At 46.6% G+C, this 22,519-nt stretch overlaps 1 protein-coding gene across 1 annotated transcript in view; it reads right to left on the bottom strand.

Moving 5' to 3' along the window:
• RANBP17 (RAN binding protein 17) overlaps positions 1–22,519 on the bottom strand; it is a 1,388,837-nt gene that overhangs the window by 1,155,261 nt on the left and 211,057 nt on the right. The window contains exon 4 of the mRNA XM_086931437.1: positions 20,417–20,583. Within this exon, the coding sequence (XP_086787563.1) occupies positions 20,417–20,583 (167 nt within the window). The remainder of the gene's footprint in view (positions 1–20,416; positions 20,584–22,519) is intronic.

Below are 22,519 nucleotides of genomic sequence, written 5' to 3'. Positions count from 1 at the left end.
CATTTAGAGGACGGAGAAGGGCTAGGGTTGTCTGCTGCTAAGAAGAGAAAAAGACATTGTGGTGAAAAGATACCTGTTGATAAAAAGCACTTTAAAGACTGTGAAAGCAAACAAGCAACCAAAGACTGGAAAGAGAATTTTCGCTAGAGAACGAGGTACGCTGTTTTGATGACATGGAGAACGGCAACCCAAACAGAAAAGCTAAATGTATAGTAGGTACACTTATAGCAATAGTGATATTTCTCATAATCATAGTAGTAACGATATCTTACATGACAGGACATGAGAATGATAAAAGAATAGCAAATGTAAAAATTGTAACGACCTTGAAACCTGCTCTCGTGGGGAAGAAGGAGGAGAGCAATGTTATACGTGAAAAGGCGTTACTTACAGATGAAGCTCGCAGATTACACATAGACGAGTCACAGGGAAACTTTAGGTCAAATGCATATGCCAAATTATTGTACGAATATATCGATGCCATGGAGGCCGAAGATTGCTACGTTTGTATGCAATTGCCGGCTTCTCTAGACGAAGGCATTAGATATCACCATCTCCCATTGACTTATGGGATAACATGTAGTTTACTGCTTAGTATATTCTATGGTAGAGAAGGGTTTGAGTACTACTTTTCAAATTATGATTCGGTACTGCCTGAAGTTCCGAATTATAAGCAAATGAATAAGTGGGACTACTACAAAAAGGAGGATAGATTAGCTAAATTCTTTCTTCCTTGGGACACATTAGATACATCATATGCACGTAGAAATAATCTGACTTGCAAAGTATCAGAAGTAGAGAAAAGGTTTATAGCACAAGTAGATGACCGATGCAGACGGCAGAAGATTCTAAAAATGTCAGGACAATGGAAAATAGATTGGACAGAAGAAGAGAAGGCACATAAAAAGAAAGGTAGCAATGGTCCAATAGCATTGGATAGAACACAGAAAGGAAAGTTATGTTTAACTCGAAGCAAAACGTATTATGAGAGTGAATTTGTAGGTGAAGTTAGTTGCGAGCACTCTTTTAGACTAGAGTACTACACAAAAGATTTTATGAAAGGGATGCAAGCTATTCCGAATGTGTATTTTGTATGTGGGAGAAATGCCTATGTAAAGCTTCCAGACAATTGGTATGGTTCGTGTTACTTGGCAATTGTCTTCCCCAAAATATATCATGCAAAGGATTTAGCGATCATAGAAGGAAAGGCTTCGAGGAGAACGAAAAGGGAAGTAGGAGATGCAGAAGTAGTAGGAGATGTATTTGGAGCGATGTTTCCATTGTTAGGTTTGATTCTTAACGATGTTAAGATTAGAAGGTTAGCGACAGTCGTGGATAGATTGTCTGCCAGTACTGCAAGATCATTGATGTTAGTAGAAGGTGAGATGCAGTCGATTAGAGCAATGGTTTTACAGAACAGACTTGCTTTAGATGTGATATTAGCAAAAGAAGGCGGAGTTTGTAAAGCTTTGAAAGTTCAGGAATGTTGTACTTATATTCCTGATAATTCAAAACCACTTGAGAAAGTATTAATTTGTATAATTACATTATTAGGATTAGTAAAATTGTATAAATGGTATAGGTCGAACCAGTTACAAAGATCGATGAGAGACCAAGAAAGGAGACTAGCTGTTCTACAAGATCAACAGTATAAAAGTCTGAGAACACTTGAATCGATAAAAAGAGGAACTGATGTAACTAGTTCGGTATAAGAGATGTATTCAAATTGCTTTTAGTGATGACTCCTAAAAGTCATCAAAGGGGGGAACTGAGAGAGCGCAATTTGAATGCAAAATATATCATAGCCATATCTAGACGTATATGTCATAAACGTAGGAATGAAACGCACATTGTAACATGGTATAGGAAATGTAAATGTATTTACATGTTAAAATGCATTAGATTTAGAAGACCCGTATACATGATGGGTAATGTAGAAATGCTTAGGAAATATCGAACGTGCACAGTAGAATTCGTGTACGTGTGTAACTTTAAACGTGTGTAACTTTAAACATGTGTAACTTTAAACGGAGAAACGTGGATAAATATATAAGAGAACTCACATAAAGATGTAACCAAGGAAAATGCATAAGTTATATTCTATGCAGTCGTATTCTATGTATTTCATATATTTGATGTAGAATGTATTTAAGTATAACTAGGGCTTTTGCTGAAGTACGAATATATAAATGTATGCCAAAGGTTATACTGTGTAAAGGGTTTCTGTAGGAATGCTGGAAGAGTTTAGGTCATTTGTGTTTGTAACCTAACTGGTCAAGAGCTCGAAGGGGCATAGTCAAATGTATGTAATTTAGAGGGCTTGTGAAGGTCGTAAATAGTTTGATGTGGACGTGAGAGCCAAGAAGTCTAGCACTTGTTAGATTTAAGGTGACAATGCCGGACGAAGCTTATTGCTCGAACGTGAGGAGAGACACTTTGAATGTAGACTATGTTTTGACAAGACCATTCACAGGACCTAGCAGGGTCAAGTTAAGAGACATAGAGTTAAAGCCTTGTCTAAATTCATATGTTACTCGATCTGAAAAGAGTCAATAAAAATCGACGATGGGATGATGGAGATGACATCTGAAGAAAAAGGTCAACTTAACGAACGACGCAAGGAGTGGACCAATGGAAGAAGCAGGAAGTTGACATCATCGGGGAAGTCCGTGGTGGGCGTCAAGGGGCGTTCCACCCACACGGTGATTGTGTATTTTAGGGACAGCACCCCGGGGAGGAGGTAGCAATGAGCAATTGGCAATCAGGAGAGGGCAATCAGAGAAGGGCGAATTGCTCAGAGCAAAGGCAAGGGTAGATGCCTTGAGCAGATGCGCTGAGACATCAGAAGCGCAAGGGAGCAGTAGGCCGAGGACCCTTAGAGAGCGGATGGGTAGGCAGATAGGGTACTGCTTCTGAACTTAAGATTTCCTTTAGAGGCAAAAGAGAGTTTGAACTTCTTTGGAAGTCAAACTGCTGACACCTTTTTAGGGAAGAAACTTGCGAGGTAGGGTTGTCACGTAGCATAGAGTAGGGACAGATTAACTTGATGATATTTTTATCTTACTGCAGATGACGCAGAAGGAACCACTTCACACCGAAGCTTAAGCGGCTGATATTGTAACCGATTTTGTATTTTATATACTTTGAGATTTTATCCTGAGTGGATTGTAACGCATGCAAATTAACTTTATATAAACTCTTAAAACTTTATCAGTTGTAAGTGGTTCTTCAGAGTGGCGTCAGTTAATGGGGTTTATCTAACCAATGCGGGGGTTGTCTTTTACTCAATGACAGATATGAGCGGTCCAAAACAGATGAATGGGATTCTTTATTAAATTTATCATAAACATAAATTGATATCAAAATCTCGTTCCCCGCAGAGCCTTTACCAGCCAGTCGTCCAGGTAAGGGAAGACCTGGTGTCCCTGCTGGCGAAGAAAGGCTGCGACAGGAGAAAGGCATTTCGTAAAGATCCGTGGAGCAGATTTGAGGCCGAAGGGGAGGACGCGGAATTGGTAGTGTACCCCTGCGACTGCAAACCTTAGGAACTTCCTGTGTCCCTTGAGGATAGGGATGTGGTAATAGGCGTCCTGTAGGTCTAGAGATGTCATATAGTCGCCTTTTTCCAGAAGTCCCAGGATCTCTTGTAGCCTGACCATCCGGAACGACTGTTTCTTTAAAAACACGTTGAGAGCTCTCAAGTCGAGGATCGGTCGCCATTTCTTCCCCTTTTTGTGGATTAGGAAGAAGTGGGAATAGAATCCCTCCCCCTTCTGGGCGTGTGGGACTTTTTCTATTGCGCCCTTCTGAAGCATGGAAGCTAGTTCTTGGAGAAGCAACCGTAGATGTCTGTGAGGGCGCTTGACGGGTGGTGTCTGTGGGGGATTTGAGAGGAATTCCAGAGAGTGGCCGAATTGAAGAAGTTGTAGAACCCACCGGTCCGTTGTTATTTGCCGCCAATTTTGAAGGTAAAAAGAAAGTTTTCCTCCAAGTCGCAAAGAATGTGATGGTGGAGGGGCTGGCCAATTGGTAGAGTCATTGGCGATTGCCTGCGGGTCTCTTCTGTCCTTTTCCTCTGTAGGACGATTTGTTGAAGGAGGACTGGCGTCCCGACTGGTTTTGGCGCTGTTGAAACTGCGTCTTGCCCTGTGAGTATGAGTAAGAGGACTTATTTTGATAAGAGCCTCTATAGGAGGATTGTCCTCTTCCCCTGTTGGTACGAAAGGACTGAGTGCGAGATTGCAGGGTGCCTAGGGCTCTGGCTGTGTCGGTGTCCTTCTTGATTGCGGTGAGGGCTTCGTCAATCTTCTCGCCGAAAGGATGATCGCCATCATAAGGCATATCAAGAATTTTGGTTTGGACCTCCTGCCTGAAAGAGGTGGCCTTAAGCCAGCCTTGGCGTCTTAGGACAGCTGCGCCTGCCAGCTGTCTGAAGCCAGTCATGGCCACGTCAATGGCGCAGTCGATCAGTTCTGAAGCCGAAGTTTGGCCCTCGAGGAGGAGCGAGTGTGCCTCCGCTTTTAGATCGTCTGGTAGGTCAGCAAGGTAGGGCGCGATGTCCGCCCAGAGTTGACGGTTGTAACGTCCGAGAAGGGCAATGGAATTGGCGATCTTCACCGTCGTCGCAGAAGTAGTGGAAAAACGTTTCCCAACTGCATCCAACTTCCTGCCTTCTTTATCTGGTGGTGTCGATAAAGGTGATGCAGGGTTGCGCGAGTTCTTCTGCGCCGCATGGGTGACCACAGAGTCCGCCTTGGGGTGACCCGTAAGGCATGCTGGAGCCGACGACGTAGCTCTATATTTTTTGTCCAGTCTGGGTACAATTACCTGCAGGGAAGCTGGAGACTGCATGAGTTGTTTGCCCTGTTTTAGTAGATAATCAATGATCGGGATCGATCTTGTAGTTTTCTTTGTTGGTTCCTTAAAATCATAGAGGAAACAGTCAGTTTCCTGAGTTTCCATGGACATATGGAACCTTTTGGCTGCCCTTTCCATGAGGTTATGGAAACCTCCAATATCTGCTGGCGGAGACTCAGAGGATTGTGGCTCCGGAGAGGCTGGAGAGTGAGTGACGTAGTCTTGGTCTGCATCCACGTCCGTATCGTCGTCTCGGACTTCCCCTTCTTCATGTTCCCTTCCCTCATCCTCGGACGAGATGGGGTCTTGTGCTGGGTCCTGTGTCCTAACAAGAACCAGTGGAGGGGGCTTATGTCTTGGCACCTGCACAGGAACGGACACAGCAGGCTGCGGAGTTGGCGGAACAACAGGAGTGGCTTTTTGAGGAAACCGCTCTTTGTAGTCCTGAATGAGGAAGCGCAATTCTGAAACTAAGGAGGCTGGCAAGCACACCATTGGAGTCACCTGAGTGTGAACTTGGGTAGATACAACTGGAGGAACAGGTTCTTCAACCTCCTGCTCTTCGTCCGTACTTTGGCACTTGACAATCAGGTCTGAGGGGCTAGTGGCCTGGGTAAACGTTTCCTCCTCCATTTCTTGGTCCTGTAAGAAGCAGGATGGCGTCAGCTGCTGGACCTTACTAGGCGATGTCTTCTCCGGTGTAATCGGTATTTTGGAGATTCTGATGGTAACATGGGATGTTTGGGCGTCCATCGCATGTGACAGGAGCTCAGACTCCTTCCAGGCACCAGTCGCCGTCGATACCTGTGACGACGGCTTCGTTAAGGAGCTCTCCGTCATTGGTTGAAGTTTGGTCTTCGTCGACGGTGGGTCCGTCGACGACACTCTCGTCGACGGAGTCTTTGGTAACTTTTCCGTTGTCGACTGCTTCGTCGTCGACGGAGTGCCCTTCGTCGACGGAGTGCCCTTCGTCGACGGCTTCGTCGACGGTGTGACCTTCGTTGACGGTGTCGTCGTCGACGTCCTCGTCGACGGTGTCGTCGTCGACGTCCTCGTCGACGGACGTGTCGTCGACGGCGTGCTCCTAGTCAACGACGGAGCGGAGGATGAAAGCGGTCTTCCTGTCGACGATGAGTGAGTTAGTGTCGTCGACGAGGAGGACGCCGACGATGCCATCGTCGTCGATACTGTCGTCGTCGATGTAGAGACGGTTTTTAGCGATGAGGTGGTCGCCGATTGCGCCGTCGTCATAGTAAGCAGTGGTTGCTTCCTGGGGACAGGAAGGTCCTTGCTAGACACGGTAGGCTTGCCCTCTGAAGACCTTTTGGACTTCTTAGGAGGGGTGTCTGAGGGGCCAGGCGAGGAAGCCCTAGGCCTCTTCAGGGAAAACTGTGAGGCGCCAGACATGCTCTCACCTTCAGAAATCAGGTCGCCTTCCGGTTTGTCCTTAAGCCTGTTTAGCCAAATTAGAAGTCTTCCTTCCCGGTCTTTCTGGGTCTTGTGGGAGAATTTACGGCAAATCCTGCAGTCTATGGACTGGTGGTGAGGATAGAGACAGTATAGGCATGTCTCATGTTCGTCGTCCACGTGAAGCCTCAGTTTGCCACAGGAGGCACAGGGACGGAAAAGTGCTCTCTTCTTGCTATCAGCCATAGCAAGAAAGTCGAAAAAACTGAAAAGTTAGATGAAAATCCGATATTCCTGAGGAGAACTCAGGTGGAGACTCCCTAGCACAACATGCGGTAGAAAATCTGAGAGACTGAGGCTCCTCACAGGAAGGTTCTAGAGGGAGGTAGTAGCTGATTGGTTGTTCCTTTTACTTTGGTCCTTTTTTACAAAAGGACACAGATAGGCTACCAAGGTGGGACCCTGGAGCCTACTCTATTTGGTCCTTCCTGCATAAGGACCTAGATAGGTTACTAAGGTGAGACCCTTAGACCTATTCTCTTTATGTATGTCTTAGGACATTACTTTTTTATATACCGGAGGCTCCCGTCTCGACGACGGGGAATGATTCAGGCATGTGAATCTATGAAAGACACCCAAATACTGGATAAGCTACACTTCCCTCCACACCACTGACTTACGATTGTATCACAAGCAGATGCGCGTTGAGTTACAAACAAACTCTGTGTTTCTCTCAAAAAATACAATCAGAACAAACATTCCATTATAGTCTGCAAAAATGATTTTGTGTTAACCGCAATTTAATTCATATTTGTTTTGGAACACAATTTTTTTATAACAAAAAAGCAAGCGATGTTACAAAGATAATACTTTTAATTAATCCAACTACTACATTTAATGGCTAGGTTTCAAGAAAGCAAAGGGCCCTTCCTTGGACAGTTAATATACAATTAACACAGATCCCTCTTCATGAACAATATCATTTTGTACTGTGCTAGATGTAAATGAAGGTTTGACAAAAAAAGGGGCAAAACGTTGATTTCGATGTGCTGCAATTGTTCAACATGTATTTTAAAGTTTCAAAAAGGGAAATATGAGTTGTGCAATCAGTAAAGAAGGCACATACGCTATTTTCCGAGTGATTCATTCAGCAGATATTAAGAATAATTACCAGCAAGAGAGGGCTAGTGATGTGCAATTTATTCTACTGCATTGCATAATTATTACCAACATCCTCTGGGCATGAAAGTGAAAGCACAACCTGTAGAGTTCAGCAGCCAGGACGGCTTCAGCACTCGTCTTGATGGGTCCATTCTTGCTGTCTCCGTATTTCTTTCCTAGTGACAGCATACACTCGGAGAGAAACCGGTTCATTTTGGTTTCTGGGCTGCAGCCAAAGTTGAATTAATTTTGAAGAGGCCGAAATGCTCATTTCTACTTGATTTACATTCTCCTGAGTCTTAGGGTCACGTTCTGCAAAATGTTCCCAAGTTTAGTATTTTTATTCCTATTGTGACAAGTGTGGTGGTGTCCACCCCATTTCACCAACATAGAAAATACCAGTTTCACGGTTTGTGAAAATGATGACATACACTAAACTTGCAGTCCAGATGAAAGGATTCTGTATTTGAAGTCCTGTTTTTTTGTGGTATGAGGACTGTCTTTGCCTACAGAGTGAGCACTGGGTTTCTACTGCTGAGATAGGGAGGTGGGTCCAAGTTCTAGTTTGCTTGACTAACAATGGAGGCATTTTGTGGTTTAAGGTTGAAGCTAATTAGCCGGGGTGGTCTGAATTAGCAGAACATAGAGATCTCTATTTTTAGGATTAAATACATTTTTATTATTAACCAGACACCTTATGTCCGCATACAACGTACTTCGCTTACAACCCAGCGGGCAGGCTACTCCAAGAACTCATAAGCATATAACAGATCGGTACTGGTAGAGATGCAATACACAGCATGCCGCCTACAACCCTTGATGGGCCGGCCGCGTATAATGGAGCTAAGCCGTATAGAATTCATAACAAAGAATGATATGCTTCAGTATAGCCACATGTTGTAATATGCAAGCAGAGGCCGCAGATCCCAGCACGGGCTAACGGTGTTCCCCAATATCTCCACCCCTCAACTGGTGTGTCCAACTTGTACCGACTCTGTGAACTAGAGGACGGTACGCATCTGGCGGACCAAGTCAGGGCCCGTGTTCCCTGCTTCCGATGTTGTGAGTCGAAGGAGGCAAAGGTATTTGGGGCATGTGATTTCTATAAATTCGGTGGAAAAAAAGGGAAACCATTGGTCGCCAGACCTTCCTAAAGCTTGAGGCGGAATTTGTGAGTGAGGCCTGTATCCTTTCCATCCCCACAGTGCACCAAAGCCTATGCAGCCACCCCATGTGGGACGGTGCCATCTGAGTTCCCCAGTGCGATAAGATATTCTGGAGAGCCGCCCCCAATGCAATTCCCATCTGCTTTCCTTTGCAGGATTTCAGGGAGAAAATTGGCTAATTGGGAAGCCCTAGGATGATGTATGCCAGAATAGTGGAATCAATGTCTCGAAATGCTGGTCTATTTCATCCAGAATTCGGGGCCAGTAGGCTGCCAAGTCTCTGCATTCCCAAAGTATGTGGAGCAGTATGCCCTCCTCTCCAGACACCCCCAACAATTAGGGATGCGGTCCTGATTCCCTTTATTAAGTCGCTTAGGGGTCAAGTACCAGTATGTGGCGATCTTGAAGGCGGTTTCCTTGCTGGCAGTGTTTCGCACCGTATGTTTGTCCCTATAATAAATCTCCCTCCACTCCTTCTTAGTGAGCTCCCTCCCTAGTTCGTGAAGTAGGTGGGGGCCGGCGTGCGCAGCAACTCATAGAGATCAGAGATCATCTTCTTGTCCATGCGCTTCATCGCTAACCATTTCTCGTAAGGTGTCAGCTTCCTAAATGCTGTCTCCCTGACCTCTGGTTGAAGGAGCCAAGACGAAGCAGGAGATAGTGGAACCTTTCAGTCTCCGGCAGGGAATAGTCTTAGCGCATTTGAGAAAATGGAAGAATCCACTACCGATCAAACAGGTGCCCTGCCGCTTTACACTCCATCGCTCTCCACCGTGCAAAGGCCCTCTCATCTAACCATGGAGTGAAGTCCCTGTTGTCAAATAGGGGAGTCATAGGGGAAGGGAAAATTGTCAGCCCCCGTCTACTGGCCACTCCGTCCCACAACCTGGATTAGTGTGTGTGTGAAAAGGGAACCCTGGAGGCTCTATGGACTCCGAGAGCATCTCAGGAGGCAGCGATCCCGCCCCTGCAAAGGAATTGAAAAGTCTTGTCAGAAGAGGAGCCAAGATATGACAAAAGGACTTGTCGAAACCTGCTGAGAAACCCTCCGGGCCCGGCAATTTCAGAAGTTTAAGGTGGGAGATCACCGCAATAACCTCCTCTACACGAATCGGGGCGCCCAGCAGTTCCGCCGGCCCCTTGCTCAGCCGCGTCTTATTAGCCCCCTGTAAGTATGCAGTCATGACTGAGCTCGAATGGGCCTCCCCCACATAGAGGTCACTGTAAAAATCCTGAAACGCGGCGCTATTTCCTCATCTGTCTGGATCACCTCGTCCGTCTCGGTCAGGATAGATTGAATCTTTTCCCCCTGGATTCGAGCCCTGAGTTTGTTTGCTAGCAGGCGTCCCGTTTTGTCCCCCTCCCCCACAAAGTAGGAATGTTTAAGGCGAAGGGCACAAATTCAGCTCTATCTATGTCCAGCCCCGCTAGAAACGCCCTAGCCGCCTTCAACTGGCTCCAGATTCTTGGTGCCCCAGTCCTGCTATGTACCTGCTCCAGCTCTGTCACGCGTGCCACCAAGACTTCCCTCTTCGCCTTACGCTCTTTGTTATCTGCTGCTGAGATAGCAATGAGCTCTCATCTCACCACCGCTTTGAGAGCCCCCCATAGAGAAGGCAAAGACGTGGTTGCTGTGTCGTTGATCTCTGGAAAATCCTTAATGCATTTGTGTATCTGTGCCGTCACTATTTCCTTGTGGAGTATGTGTTCTCTGAAGCGCCACCCTCGCCCTGGCATCCATGTTGCTGGGAGCTGAAGGGCAACTATCACCGCATCGTAGTCGGAGAGCGCAGTTGACTTCATGTCCACGTCTCCCACCTGAGCATTGAGGTGGCCAAGTGTAGCATATGTACCCCGACCATGGGCATAAAAGAAAAATTGGGAGGTCTGTGGGTGAGCCACCCGCCACATGTCCAACAATCCCCATGAGCTAAGCCATTCCCTCCCCTCCGCAGACAGTGCCCCGATCTGAGAAAACCCGTGCCCAGACCTATAAGCCGTGACGTCCATGAATATGTTAAGGTCCCCCCCCACCAGTGTCCACCGCTCCTGTTTGCTGAGGAGTTTCTAGAAAGCCCCTTTGAGAAAGTGCTCTTGGCCAGAGTTAGGTGCATATAGTGACCCCAACGCCAGTGTGTGTCCCCTGAGATGTATTGTGTAGGCTAACAGCCGTCCCTTAATTTCCGCGATCTTGTCACCCACCGTTGCAGGGAATCGGCTAGCCACTAAGATAGCCTGGTCCCCTTCCCTTGGCCCCCTCCCCAGCTCTCTGTCAGGAAACTACCTCTCTCGACACACCAGTTCCAACCCCCCCTCCCTAACCCCTAGAGAACCCTCCCAACTCTTGAAAGTGTCCAGGGATTGTCACACAAGTTTGCGTGCTCCTTTGGTGAAAAAAGGTAGAAGGAGCATCTTGTGGTCCAAAGTTCCCCGTACCCCCACTCCTGACAGCAACCCCCCCCCCCCCGGCCCTGCTAATGTCCATAAGCTATAAGGACATCCCTCCACTGCTTAGGAGCCATCTTTGGAGGCTGTGTCCTTGAGCACCATGTCAAGCGCCCCTTGTCGCTCTTGTGCCATGGTGGAAGGGTCTGGCCCCCTCCGATGATCGGACAGAGGCGTCAGCTCCCAGATGATCGAGGCCGAAGACCTTGCTGGAGGCCTGCAGCGACCGGAGTTGATGTAGTTTGCTGTTCGACTTGAAGATCAGCCTGAAGGGGTGGCCCCATGAGTATGCCACCCCCTTGTCACGCAGGTGTGCAGTCACCCCCTTGAACTCGCTCCTTTTCTGCAGTGTGATCGATGCCAAGTCCTGGTAGAGGGCCACCAAGTGACCCTGATATAAGAGTGGGTGTTTCGCCCTGGCTTCCCCCATTGTGCGTTCCTAGAGAGGGAAATTGGGCAAAAAAGCCAGCATGTCCGGAGGGGGAGCGAGCACCCTACGTCGTAGCCCCACTCTGTATGCCTGGTCAATTCGGATGACAAAGTCCTCCAGGACCCCCAGGACATGTCAGAACAGCCCCTGCAAGAATTGAGCCATATCTGCCTCATCTGCATCAGATGGAACCCCCTTCACCAGTATGTTATTTCGTCTGGAGCCATTTTCCAAGTCCTCCGCATGGTCCTGGAGGTCGATTTGTTGGTCTCTCAATCTGAGTACCTCCTGCTGGAGCTGTTTGATCTCTTCCTCCTACAGGGCAGCTACTCCTTCTCCCAGAGTGTCGACATCCCGTCTGATCTCCTTCATGTCATCGGCGAGGTCCCTCTTCAACTCCTGGAAGTCGTCTCTAAAGGTGTTGAACAGTGTCTCAAGGAAGGCCCGGTGATCGGAGCCTCCGCTAGATCCACACCGTGGGCTGCCTGCCCGGGTAGAGGCGATATGCTCTCCCCTCCTCCCCCTTGTGGGGTCTTAGTTAGCATGTCTTTCAGTGAGCGCTCCTTCTTCCTGCGTAACGATGACATGGCGTCCCTGGAATAGTCTGCCCTATCGCCCCTTGGAGCGGTCTCCGTTCCCGGACCCCGCGGGGGTCCGATGGCGCCAGGAGCCTGCCTTCGTTAGGCCTTCAGTCTCGTCCATTACACCCTAGTGCAACACAACAAGGGAGGTTGAACCAAGAAATCATTGTCCATCTCCAAAAGTGCATCTATCAAATAATGGCTCTGTAAATCGTTCTGATTTAATTAGGGAAATAGTATCTTTGGATCAGAATACGTATGTGTCTGGGCCTGCTGTGGGACCTTACCCCTTTCAAACAGATTTTTACCATTGACACATTTGGATGGTAACGACTGACTGGAGGAGAAGAGTGAGTGTACGTTTAAACTGCCCCCTTACAGTTCTGGGACTGAGGCTATAGGAGTGGATACTTTGACTAAATGCACTATTATAAGTTGGAATATTGCAGGTCTCAGATCGAAAAAAGATGACCCAATTTGATTAGATTTTATTAGATCCTACGATATAATAGCACTGCAGGAGACATGGAACACTGGGGAAAACTTTTGGATGGATGGCTTTAGCACCCATTTTCAATCTGCTCGGCCAGCTTCTGCTGTTAGATCAAATGGTGGTTTGGTCCTCTTACTTTCTGTTAACCCCTCCCCTGCTGATGACGGAACCGCTCCGTCATCAGCCGCGGTCGCGCTGTGCTGATGACGGAGCGGTTCCGTCATGGCCCGGCCGCCGCACCTGCGCGGCGCTGATTTCATGCCTGCGCGGTGCTGATTTCACGCCTGCGCTGCGCGTTCTATTGAGCGGGCGGGGCCGTGACGGAATTGCTCCGTCATGAGCACAGCGCAACCGACACTGGTGACGAAGCGGTTCCATCACCAGCATGCGCCTGCCGCTCGGCCGCCCTCCCCCCTTAGCACTGCAGCGGAATTTCCGCCGCAGTGAAGGGGTTCAATTAAAGGGCTCCTTAAAAAGGATTGAGGTAGACTACCCAAACTGTTTGGCAGTTGAAGTTAGTTCCCCTTATCACCCTAAGCTATTGCTTGTAATTTTTTATAATTCTGGGGAATCTGATTTTAGGAATCAACATTTGTGTTTTTTAACTCTTTTTTTAGATGACTACAAACTAAATCAATCCACTTCTTATTATATGGTACTCGTGAGTGATTTTAATATACGTCTGTGTGGCCTGAATTGTTTTATTGAGGATGAGCTAGGGCACAATCACTCAGTGACCCCCCACTTTGAACACTCTTCACAGGGGCAGGCTTTGGAAACTCTTTTGGCTGAAGCCGATCTCCTTGAACCTGTTTTTTTACCCCCTTAGACCGGTGTCCAACATTTAAGTCAAGGAGTAGTGATACAATTATTGATTATATATTTTTGTCCCCTCAGTTATTAGATAAAGTAGAGTTTTATAATACCAGGGTGTCTTCTTTCAGTGACCATAACCCTGTTGTACTTGTACTGGATAGAAGCTGTGGTTGTATGGATAAGGTAGGGGAAAATAGGGGTAGACATTTATTGGTATCTCGAGATCAAGGGAGGAGGTTAAAATGGGCTCAAGTCTCTCCAGACTCCTTTTTTAAAGTTTTGTGTCCTAAGGTGCAAAGGGAGCTTGCAATATGTGCAGGCTCCTCAAATTCAAATAGTGAGGTTCTTACTGCCTTTGGGGTCATATGTAGTCAGATTGCAGTAGATCTGTCCATTGCTAGCAGACCCAAAGGAACACGTATGAAAAGTGCTCCCGCTCACACCCCTCCCTCATTTTAGCTTTGAAAAGTGTACCTCGTGATAAGGCCCGGATAGCGAGCCTACGGAGGCAGTATAAATTAGCTGTCCAAACACGAAAGACGAGATTAAGACAGAGGCATGGAATGCTCTTTTATCTGTGGAGGTTCTGAAGGATAGTTCCAGATTTTGCACAATAGTTAATACCCCGTTCTTCTCGGAATTGGAAAATGACAATTAGGATAATAATATCACTGAAGAACAGTGGTTGGCGCATTTCGAGGGAATCTATGGCTCTGTTGAGACATCGTATTCCTTCCCAAGGCTTCTTCCCCGTTTGAAAGTAGCATCATTTGTCTTTTCTGTGGCGGATATTTAGAGAGCCATACAAGAGACCTCTAGCAATAAAGGCCCGGGCCCTGAGGAGTGCCAGCAGACTTATATAAATCTGATCCCAAATTTTGGTAGGAAATATTGGCAAATATTTTTAATGCCTCAGGGTCGCAAGGGTTTCCTGACTCCTGGTGCCTTTCAACCATTATTCCTGTTTTTAAAAAAGGTCAGAGAGGGGATCCGCGTGCTATTGGCCCATATCACTGATTGATTCAGCTGTAAAGATTTTAGGTAAGGTGGTCCTAGCGTAAATTTCTGACTGGGCAAATGACAACAAGAACCTATCCAATTTACAATATGGATTCAGGAAATGTAGAAGCACCATGGATCAATGTCTTAACTTGTATTTATTAATTAACAAATATACAGTAGCTAAAGAAGGATCCCTCCAGATGGCATTTATGGATTTATCCTCTGCGTTCGACCTGGTTAACAGGTCGAGGCTGTGGAGTATCTTGTTAGAAATGGGGATTGAGCTGTGCTTAGTTTATTTTTTGGCTGATCTCCATCGGGACCTTTTAGCGTCAGTTAGGATCTCGCAGTATGGCAAACGCACTAGGCCTTTTAAATCAGAGAGGGGTGTCCGCCAAGGATGTATATTGGCGCCCTTGCTTTTCACCTTATATATTAATGCATGGGACAAATCCCTAGCAGAAGTGAGTCTGGATATTTCGCGTGTAGGAGAATGTATGGTCCCGGTTCTCCTATACGCGGACAAACACAGATCACTGCACCCTGAGAGCCATGAAACGAAAACCCATAGCTCTGGGAATGTTTTAAATGAAATGAACAGACACCTCTCCCAAGATCAGTAACACAGCTCATGGAAATTTAGGCTGACATTTAAATGTTCCAAAAGAAGTTCCTTTCATTTAAGGGGGTCAACCGCTTTACAGGGTGGTCCCTCAACCCTTCAAAACTAGAGCCACAGTGCCACTGCCGCCTCAAACATCTTGGACTAAAAATTTTAATTAGGCGACCAGGGCCTTCTAGGGGGGCCTATGTCTTCGGGTCTTTTTAGTAGTGACGAGCAATGCGTTTTATCTCGCTATGGTTTTATTTTTAAAAACTGGGTGCCAAATCCCAATTGGGCTCTGGAGTGGGACGATGTTGGGGTTTATGTGGGGAGCCCACAGACCTTGCAGTCCCTGCCGGCTCCCCACACACCTAACACTGAACCTTTATGTTGGCACAGGAGCTGGCTTCCTTTTTTGCTCCCTCACCCCACTCAAAGAACGAGCGGGAGGAGGAACTCACCACTCTTTCCACCTGCACATAGGGCAGGAAGGAGACTTTGGGTCTTGTGTTACAACCTCCTTGTGCTTGGGGGTGGAGGCACACCCAGCTTCGGTCCCAAAGTGAGAGGTGGGGAGACACAGGGTCATTTGTCAAGTCTGAGCACAACAGTTGTCATTGGTTTTGTATTCCACCTTGTTCTGAGTCAATTACCGGGAAGATGGGTGGGCCCCAGAAAGAGTTTACAAACCATAAGCGGGACACCCAACATGCACCCCAAGGCCATGTTCACCCTCATCAGTCCCCGTGGAGAAGGGGAGCAGCAGGGGACATTTTTTGTTGGGCCGAACTTCTCCCCTGTATTTCTCTAGTACTGTGGGCCCAATATAATGATCTTGTGCTGATTTTGCTCATGGTGCTGGCCGCTAGCCAATAGGATGGTCTTTTCATTCCTCCTGGCCTTTAAAACATTAGAACTTCTTTGGAATTAGCAGCGGAATCAGATAAATATTATAAACCTTCAAGTGTCAGAAGAAATGCATTTGTGATATAAATAACATTAAATCAGTGTTTGTGATCCCTTTTTAACATAAGATTGGTGCATCACTCTAGTCTTTAGGGCTAACTATGGTGACACTGTACTTTGGTCAGATTTCACCCATAAGATACAATACAGCACACACTCTTCTCAGTGAAGCACTACAAACTTAATCAGTGAACGTCCACCCACATGATAGGGCCTGCATAGGTCAACACTAATCCATGAAAGGTTCCATCTACAAAATGCTACATGTAAGCAGATATGGGGCTGAACTGAATGATAGTCCTACCTGCTTGTGTTCCTGTGCAGCCTGCCCAGAGCCTCTTACCCAAGCTGTGCAGCATGAGACCTGGTTTTAAAAAGAAGCACTTTTAATCCTTTTTAACAGAGCTTATAGTGGGTGAGACTCCTCAGTAAGACGCAGTCGCAGCAAAACTCCAAAAACCAAGTAGTCAAAAAAACTACAAGAATACTAAATGGGTCAGGACCAATTTGCTTACAGTAAGCATGCACGGATGTATCCATCCTTACCCTTGCTCCAACATCTCTTGCATATGCAAAGGGAGATTTGCCGCAGCATGTTTAAAGTTTGGCTTTAATAATCCCAGACCTCATCCAATGCCTCTAATTTAGGCCAAATTACAACCAACTCCGTACAAACAATGCACTCAGAAAGGGCTCCCGGAACCAGATGCAAATCAGAGCACTTCATGGCCTCATCACAGGGGCAGGAAGGTCCATATAAAAGCTACAAAACAATGTAACAGAGGAAACAAAGAGGTTTGATGTGTCTGGTGGTAATGTGTAGATTCTATTGATCCTTAAAAATGCTGGCACAGTGCATCAACACCTTCATTACCCAACACAAAGTGAGTAGCAGTGGTTATATACAGATTAAAACAACGCTACAACGTCACCCTCTGGTATTCAACGCATGTACTTCATATTTGAGATGATAATGTTGGTTGACACAATGTGATGAGAAAAATGCCTCACTTTCAAGGTTTAATTTTAGGAAATGCATGGAAGGTATTTATGTGGCCATCACACCCCTTCTTTATGCTCCTGCCATTATGACCACTAACAGACACTTCTAAAGATGTGGTGAGTGCTAAGAAAGAATTATCAATATGCTGTTATGTGTAGAGGAGGAGAGCCATTCCCCTTGATAATGTGAGCACCACACAGTCCATTCACGAGGCATGTATGGGGGACTTTCACGCTATAATGAAGGCACTGACAGAAGCTGGGGATCCATGAGTTTTCTCTTGAAAATACCCTACTTTGGTTTCAGTGGTTCAGAGGAAATCTTCAAAATAGAGACGTAATCTAAATAAAGTTGACAGAGAACTCAGAGTTCCACCAGAATATCCTAAATGTTTTGTTTTCCATCCTTTTCATTCTTGTGAAATCAACTTTCTTAATGAAGGAAGAGATAGGCATCTCCTTTTAATAAGGTTTAGTGGATAAGATACATTTTATAAAGAGCTCGAATGCTGCGGCGTCTTGGAGCTGAGAGTGTGAAAAAGGGACTGTACAGTTGACAACGGTGACTTAGTTCGTGGGGAATAACCTGGATTTTAGCAGTTTCTTAAAAAGCTGCCTATTGGATTGCAGTCTCACCAAGATAGGCAACTGATTCCACAGTTTAGCTGCACAATGTGATAAACTCCTACCTCCCCATCTTGCTCTACGGATTTTGGGGACATGAATGAGGCCCACATTTGTGGATCTAGGATTTCTGGTGGGAGTGTGCGATGAGAACAGTTTCTGAATATCCACCGAAACACCTCCATATAGTGCCTTATGCACCAAACAGAGGGCCTTAAAATCTACTTGTTGTTTGATAGGTTGTCAATGTAGCGATCTTATGAGTCCGAGGTAGAATGGCATTTAGGAATGTTTAATAGCAATTGTGCCGCAGCGTTTTGTAATGATTGCAATTTCGTCCTCTGTGCCTTGTCACTGCCCATAAAGAGTGCATTGCAGAATAAGGGCTACTATTACCGACTTCCTGAGTTCCAGGGAAATAAATGGGAAAATCTTCTGTAATGTCTTCAGTAAGAAGAAGCAGGAGAAGGTTAGACGATTGATCTGAGCTGCGAAGTTAAGCTGATCATCAAAGACACTCCTAGGTTCTTGGCCTTAGCTGTTGGATGACAACATTCACCGGCCTCAGTCGACCACCAGATTTGATTCCACAGGGCTTGGCCCTTGCCGAACTCCATTACCTCCGTTTTGTCAGTGTTGCTCTTAAGAAAGTTTTTACTCATCCAGCTCATGATTTTCATCAGGCAGGCATGAACTGGACTACGGCAACGCACTCTACGCCGGAATCCCAGCCTAACACCTACGACGACTACAACGCATCCAAAACGCCTCCGTCCAACTGCTCGCAACGTTCCCCACCGCAGCCACATCACCCCCCACCTGAGAGACCTACACTGGCTCCCCGTCGACAAGAGGATCACCTTCAAGCTCCTCACCCACGCACACAAAGCACTCCACAACGGCGGACCAGCCTACCTGAACAGCAGACTCAGCTTCCACACCCCCACCCGCCAGCTCCACTCCTCCAGCCTCACCCTTGCCACTGTTCCCCGCATCCAACGAACGACCTCCGGCAGCAGATCCTTCTCCTACCTCACCGCCAAGACCTGGAACACCCTCCCTACCCACATACGGTAGACCCAAGACCTTCTCGCCTTCAGAAGACTCCTCAAGACCTGGCTCTTCGAGCAGTAGCAGCACCCTCCCTCCCCTCAGCGCCTTGGGACCCTCACGGGTAAGTAGCACGCTTTACAAGTACTCTGATAGATTGATTGATTGATTGATTGATTGATTGATTCAATTGCGGTAGTCTCTGGCTGTTTAGATGCTGAAATGATAATCTGCTAATCATCCGCATAAGAGACCAAAAGAAAGCCATGTTCTCTGATGAGTCTGGCCAGTGGAGTAACATAGAAATTAAATAGTCGGTGACAAGACTGATCCCTGCGGCACTCCGCATGGAAGATGAAATGTGTCAGATTGTAGATTTTCCCAGAGTAGGTTTTGATCCCTAAAGGCTAGAAAGGAAGAGAGAAGGACCAGAGCTGTGTTCCCAATCCCCACAGCCTTTAGCCGCCACACTAACATCGTATGATTTACTGTGTTGAATGCTGCTGATAGGTCTAAGAGGATAACGACAGCTCTGCTCCCCCCATCCACCTGTCTGCGGATCTCCTCCTTTGCCATGATCAGAGCAGTCAGAGGAAATATATCTTTTACCCAGTGGTGGTCGCTATTGGGTAGTTATAGTTTGGATCACTTTTCCATTTGTGCGGTCACAAGTTATAGTTAGTTTAGGGCACTAGGAAGCCCACACACAATCCACAAAGCATTTCAAGTACATCATGCAGACCAGGTACAACACTAGTGCAATGCTGGTCATTGCTGAACTTACTCCTTTGAGAGATGCTCGTCTTCGGCTGACCGACTCAAAATTAGTGACAGTCTTTTTATTCAGCCTTTATTCTTAGCTGTTTCTCAGAATCTCTGAAGACAAGATGGTGATTCTTAGAAAAAATACATACCAACATTACCTGCTGCTGTAAGGATTCTCACATAAAATTTACCAATAATATGCTACAGGGTGCACCTTAGCTCGCAGAATATCATAGTAACAATTTTTTTCTCTCTACCACACACTGCAGTTGAACTTTTTCCCGTGTTCTTAACAGCCATATTACTAGAATAACTTGGCACTAGACATCTCTTAAGATTTATCACACTCATAACATGCCAACTTCAACACACTTATGAGCCATAAACAGCTAATCATCTGTAAATGATGCATATATTTAAATAACGTGTCCTTTATTAAAGTTACTTTTCATTTGACTCTACCTTCTAATTATGACGTTAAAAGTAGTTTGACTTCAAATATCTTTTTTGTTTGTAGTAAAAACAAACACAAATATTTCTTCTTTGCTTAATGGTGGAGCAATACCACTCAGGATTGAAAAGGAGGAGTAAATGGTGGGTTTCATTTGTACTAGGGCCATTCGAATTGTAATTCATGTTTTCTTTCATTAAAAAAACCTGAGAGCCTGATTGTATATTTTCTCCTGGTTAAGACTGTCATTAGCAAGGAAAGATGTCCTTCGTTCACTTCTGTACTGGCCTATGAAGATTTCCAGACAATCGGGGCGTAAGACCGACATTTCCATCATAACTTATAGAAAATATTATTCTATCAGACCCACGTTTTCAGTTTTAGGACTAATGTATTCGCAGTGGAATACATTAGGTACATAATGCACAACTTGCCTTTTTTTTTTTTACTTGAACTTCAGCATCTGTTGACACTCATCTCTCTAGAATTACTGAAAGACAGGCATTGAAACCCCTAAAGACATATTGTTGGGAACTCTTATGCAAAAAGTAAATTTTTAAGTATGTTTGGTTTTGCAGTTTTTTGACGTCTCTTACCTGTAAAAACTTTTTTACATCAGCCATGACATCTCTGAACACCAGCTGGTCTTTTTGAACCTCAAACCATCCCAATTTTGTAATTTTAGCTATCACCTGCACCAACGCTTGGATCACAAACGGAGCAAGTTTAGGCTGAGACGCCACATAATTCAAGATATAATTCCCTGAAATAAAAACAGTTACCCGCCGTTATGTATTAGATATTAAAAACAAATGCATTTAAAGTGAAATGGCAGACATTTAAAAACAACATATACGCAGCTATATAAATATCGGACGTGGTGCAACGATGAATCTAATCTACAACACAATTTGATAAATTGTCAAGCTTACACCTTTAAAACAAGCACTAACAAATAATTGGCACATAATATGCCCTTCTGATTTTTAACTGCATGCATAACTCTGATTTTGTTGTTTTCTAAATGAACAGGCAAAATACATATTCCTGGCTGCCCTAATACTCCTAAGTCATTTTAGTATAGTAAAATGAATACTGGCACTTTTCTGAGCAGTTCAGTCTTCACCTCCAGAAAAGCGGCTCTGGCTACGGTCGTTTATGCAAACATTGTTTTCTAGTGTTTTAGTAACACCGGCCGCTTTAACTATCTTCAGTGTATTTGACTGATATGCTTTAGGTGTCTTCAAACTTTAGTCTGCATGAGCCCCTCTGCACCGTACTCAGTCTGAACACACATTGGCAAATGCCCAAGCTTTACACATTCAGCCATCTTGGTTGTTTTTTTTTGTTCTTCCTCACACCGAAGACAAGAGTGACAGGTACTCAGTAATTATGAAATAATCAAACTCACAGGTGGGCCTTTCACGTTATAACCCAAAATAAAAAGAATAGTCTTATGGTTTGTATAGTGAGTAAAAAAGCATATACAAAGTGATTCATGGATGTAGAGAGCCACCCGGGCTCTCACCTACATTGTATCTTTTCCCCCACGCACGCACGCACAACCCCGGGGCGGGCTCGCGCCGGGGTATAAATAAAGATGCGGAAGACCGCTCGGGGTCTTTCCAGCTAACCCATACTGCGAGTCTGTGTCCCTCATTGCATTAGTATATTGCCACGTGCTAGGCCCTACCTGCCAACGCTACACTGGCGACGAGGCCGGTTGTCCCCCACGCGTGTCTGCTGCCGCCTGCACGCCGGTCTCCTGCTGCGGTGCCCACCCGCTCCATTGTGCTGGTTTCATCCTCCACCCGAGACCCGCCCACGCGTCTCCCGTGAGGGAGCGCCTTCAGCTGGCGGGACTCGCGGAGCCGGTGCACAGCGGTATCGTCCTGCGGGTGAGTGTTTCCTTCTGCCCCGCCTGCACGATCCCCGCGCTTCCTCGATTCGCCGGCCGGCGTGGAGGAGGTGCGCCTGCATTCTACGAGGCCCCGCAGCTGCACCACGTGGCCACGGCCTACAGCGGACCCGCCCCTTCTGGAGAAGGCACGCGAGCGGCACCTCTGCCCCGTGTGCTCGCGAGGCTCCGCGCTCAGCCCTGCTGGCGCTGCTGCACGCGCCCTCATCAAGCCTAGGCAAAGGCAATTTCGAATCTGCAGTTCCACGTCCTGTGCACGCCTGGGCAGCGCATCCACGCCACATCTGCCACCTGTACTAAGACATCTTTTGAAAAAAAAAAAACTTTCGTTAAAGGAGAAAGAACTGCACACTGACGTAAACAAGCCTTGGCAAAGTCAAACACCAGCCTGCCTACACCTGGAGCCCTAGGCGCCCCGCCTGCATCTCGGCCCACCCCCCTGGGCCAGTCCTCACAGCGCTCCATCACGTGGCACCCCAACACCACCACGACTCCGGAAAGCACCAGTACACCTCGCATAAAGCCTCACTATGAGCCAGAACGCGACAGGAGCGCCCCAAGACGGGGCTGTTCAGCCCCCACCGCCAGCAGTCCAGCCGCCGCCAGTAGTGCCTGCAGTCCTCCCACAGGCCCAAGCCCAAGTGGGAGCCCAAGCCCCAGCAGGACCCCCTGCACCTGCACTTCCTGCCCACCTGCATGCCGGCGCAGCGCCCATCCCGCCTTTCAGCGAAACTTCAGACCCTGCGACAGCTGCGCTCCGATGGAGAGCGTGGGTCGGGCG

The sequence above is a fragment of the Lissotriton vulgaris genome, chromosome 7 (assembly GCF_964263255.1).
Source record: "Lissotriton vulgaris chromosome 7, aLisVul1.2, whole genome shotgun sequence".
Classification (NCBI taxonomy): domain Eukaryota; kingdom Metazoa; phylum Chordata; class Amphibia; order Caudata; family Salamandridae; genus Lissotriton; species Lissotriton vulgaris.
The sequence above is the reverse complement of the archived record's forward strand: the minus strand, read 5'-3'. Positions and strand labels throughout refer to the sequence as shown.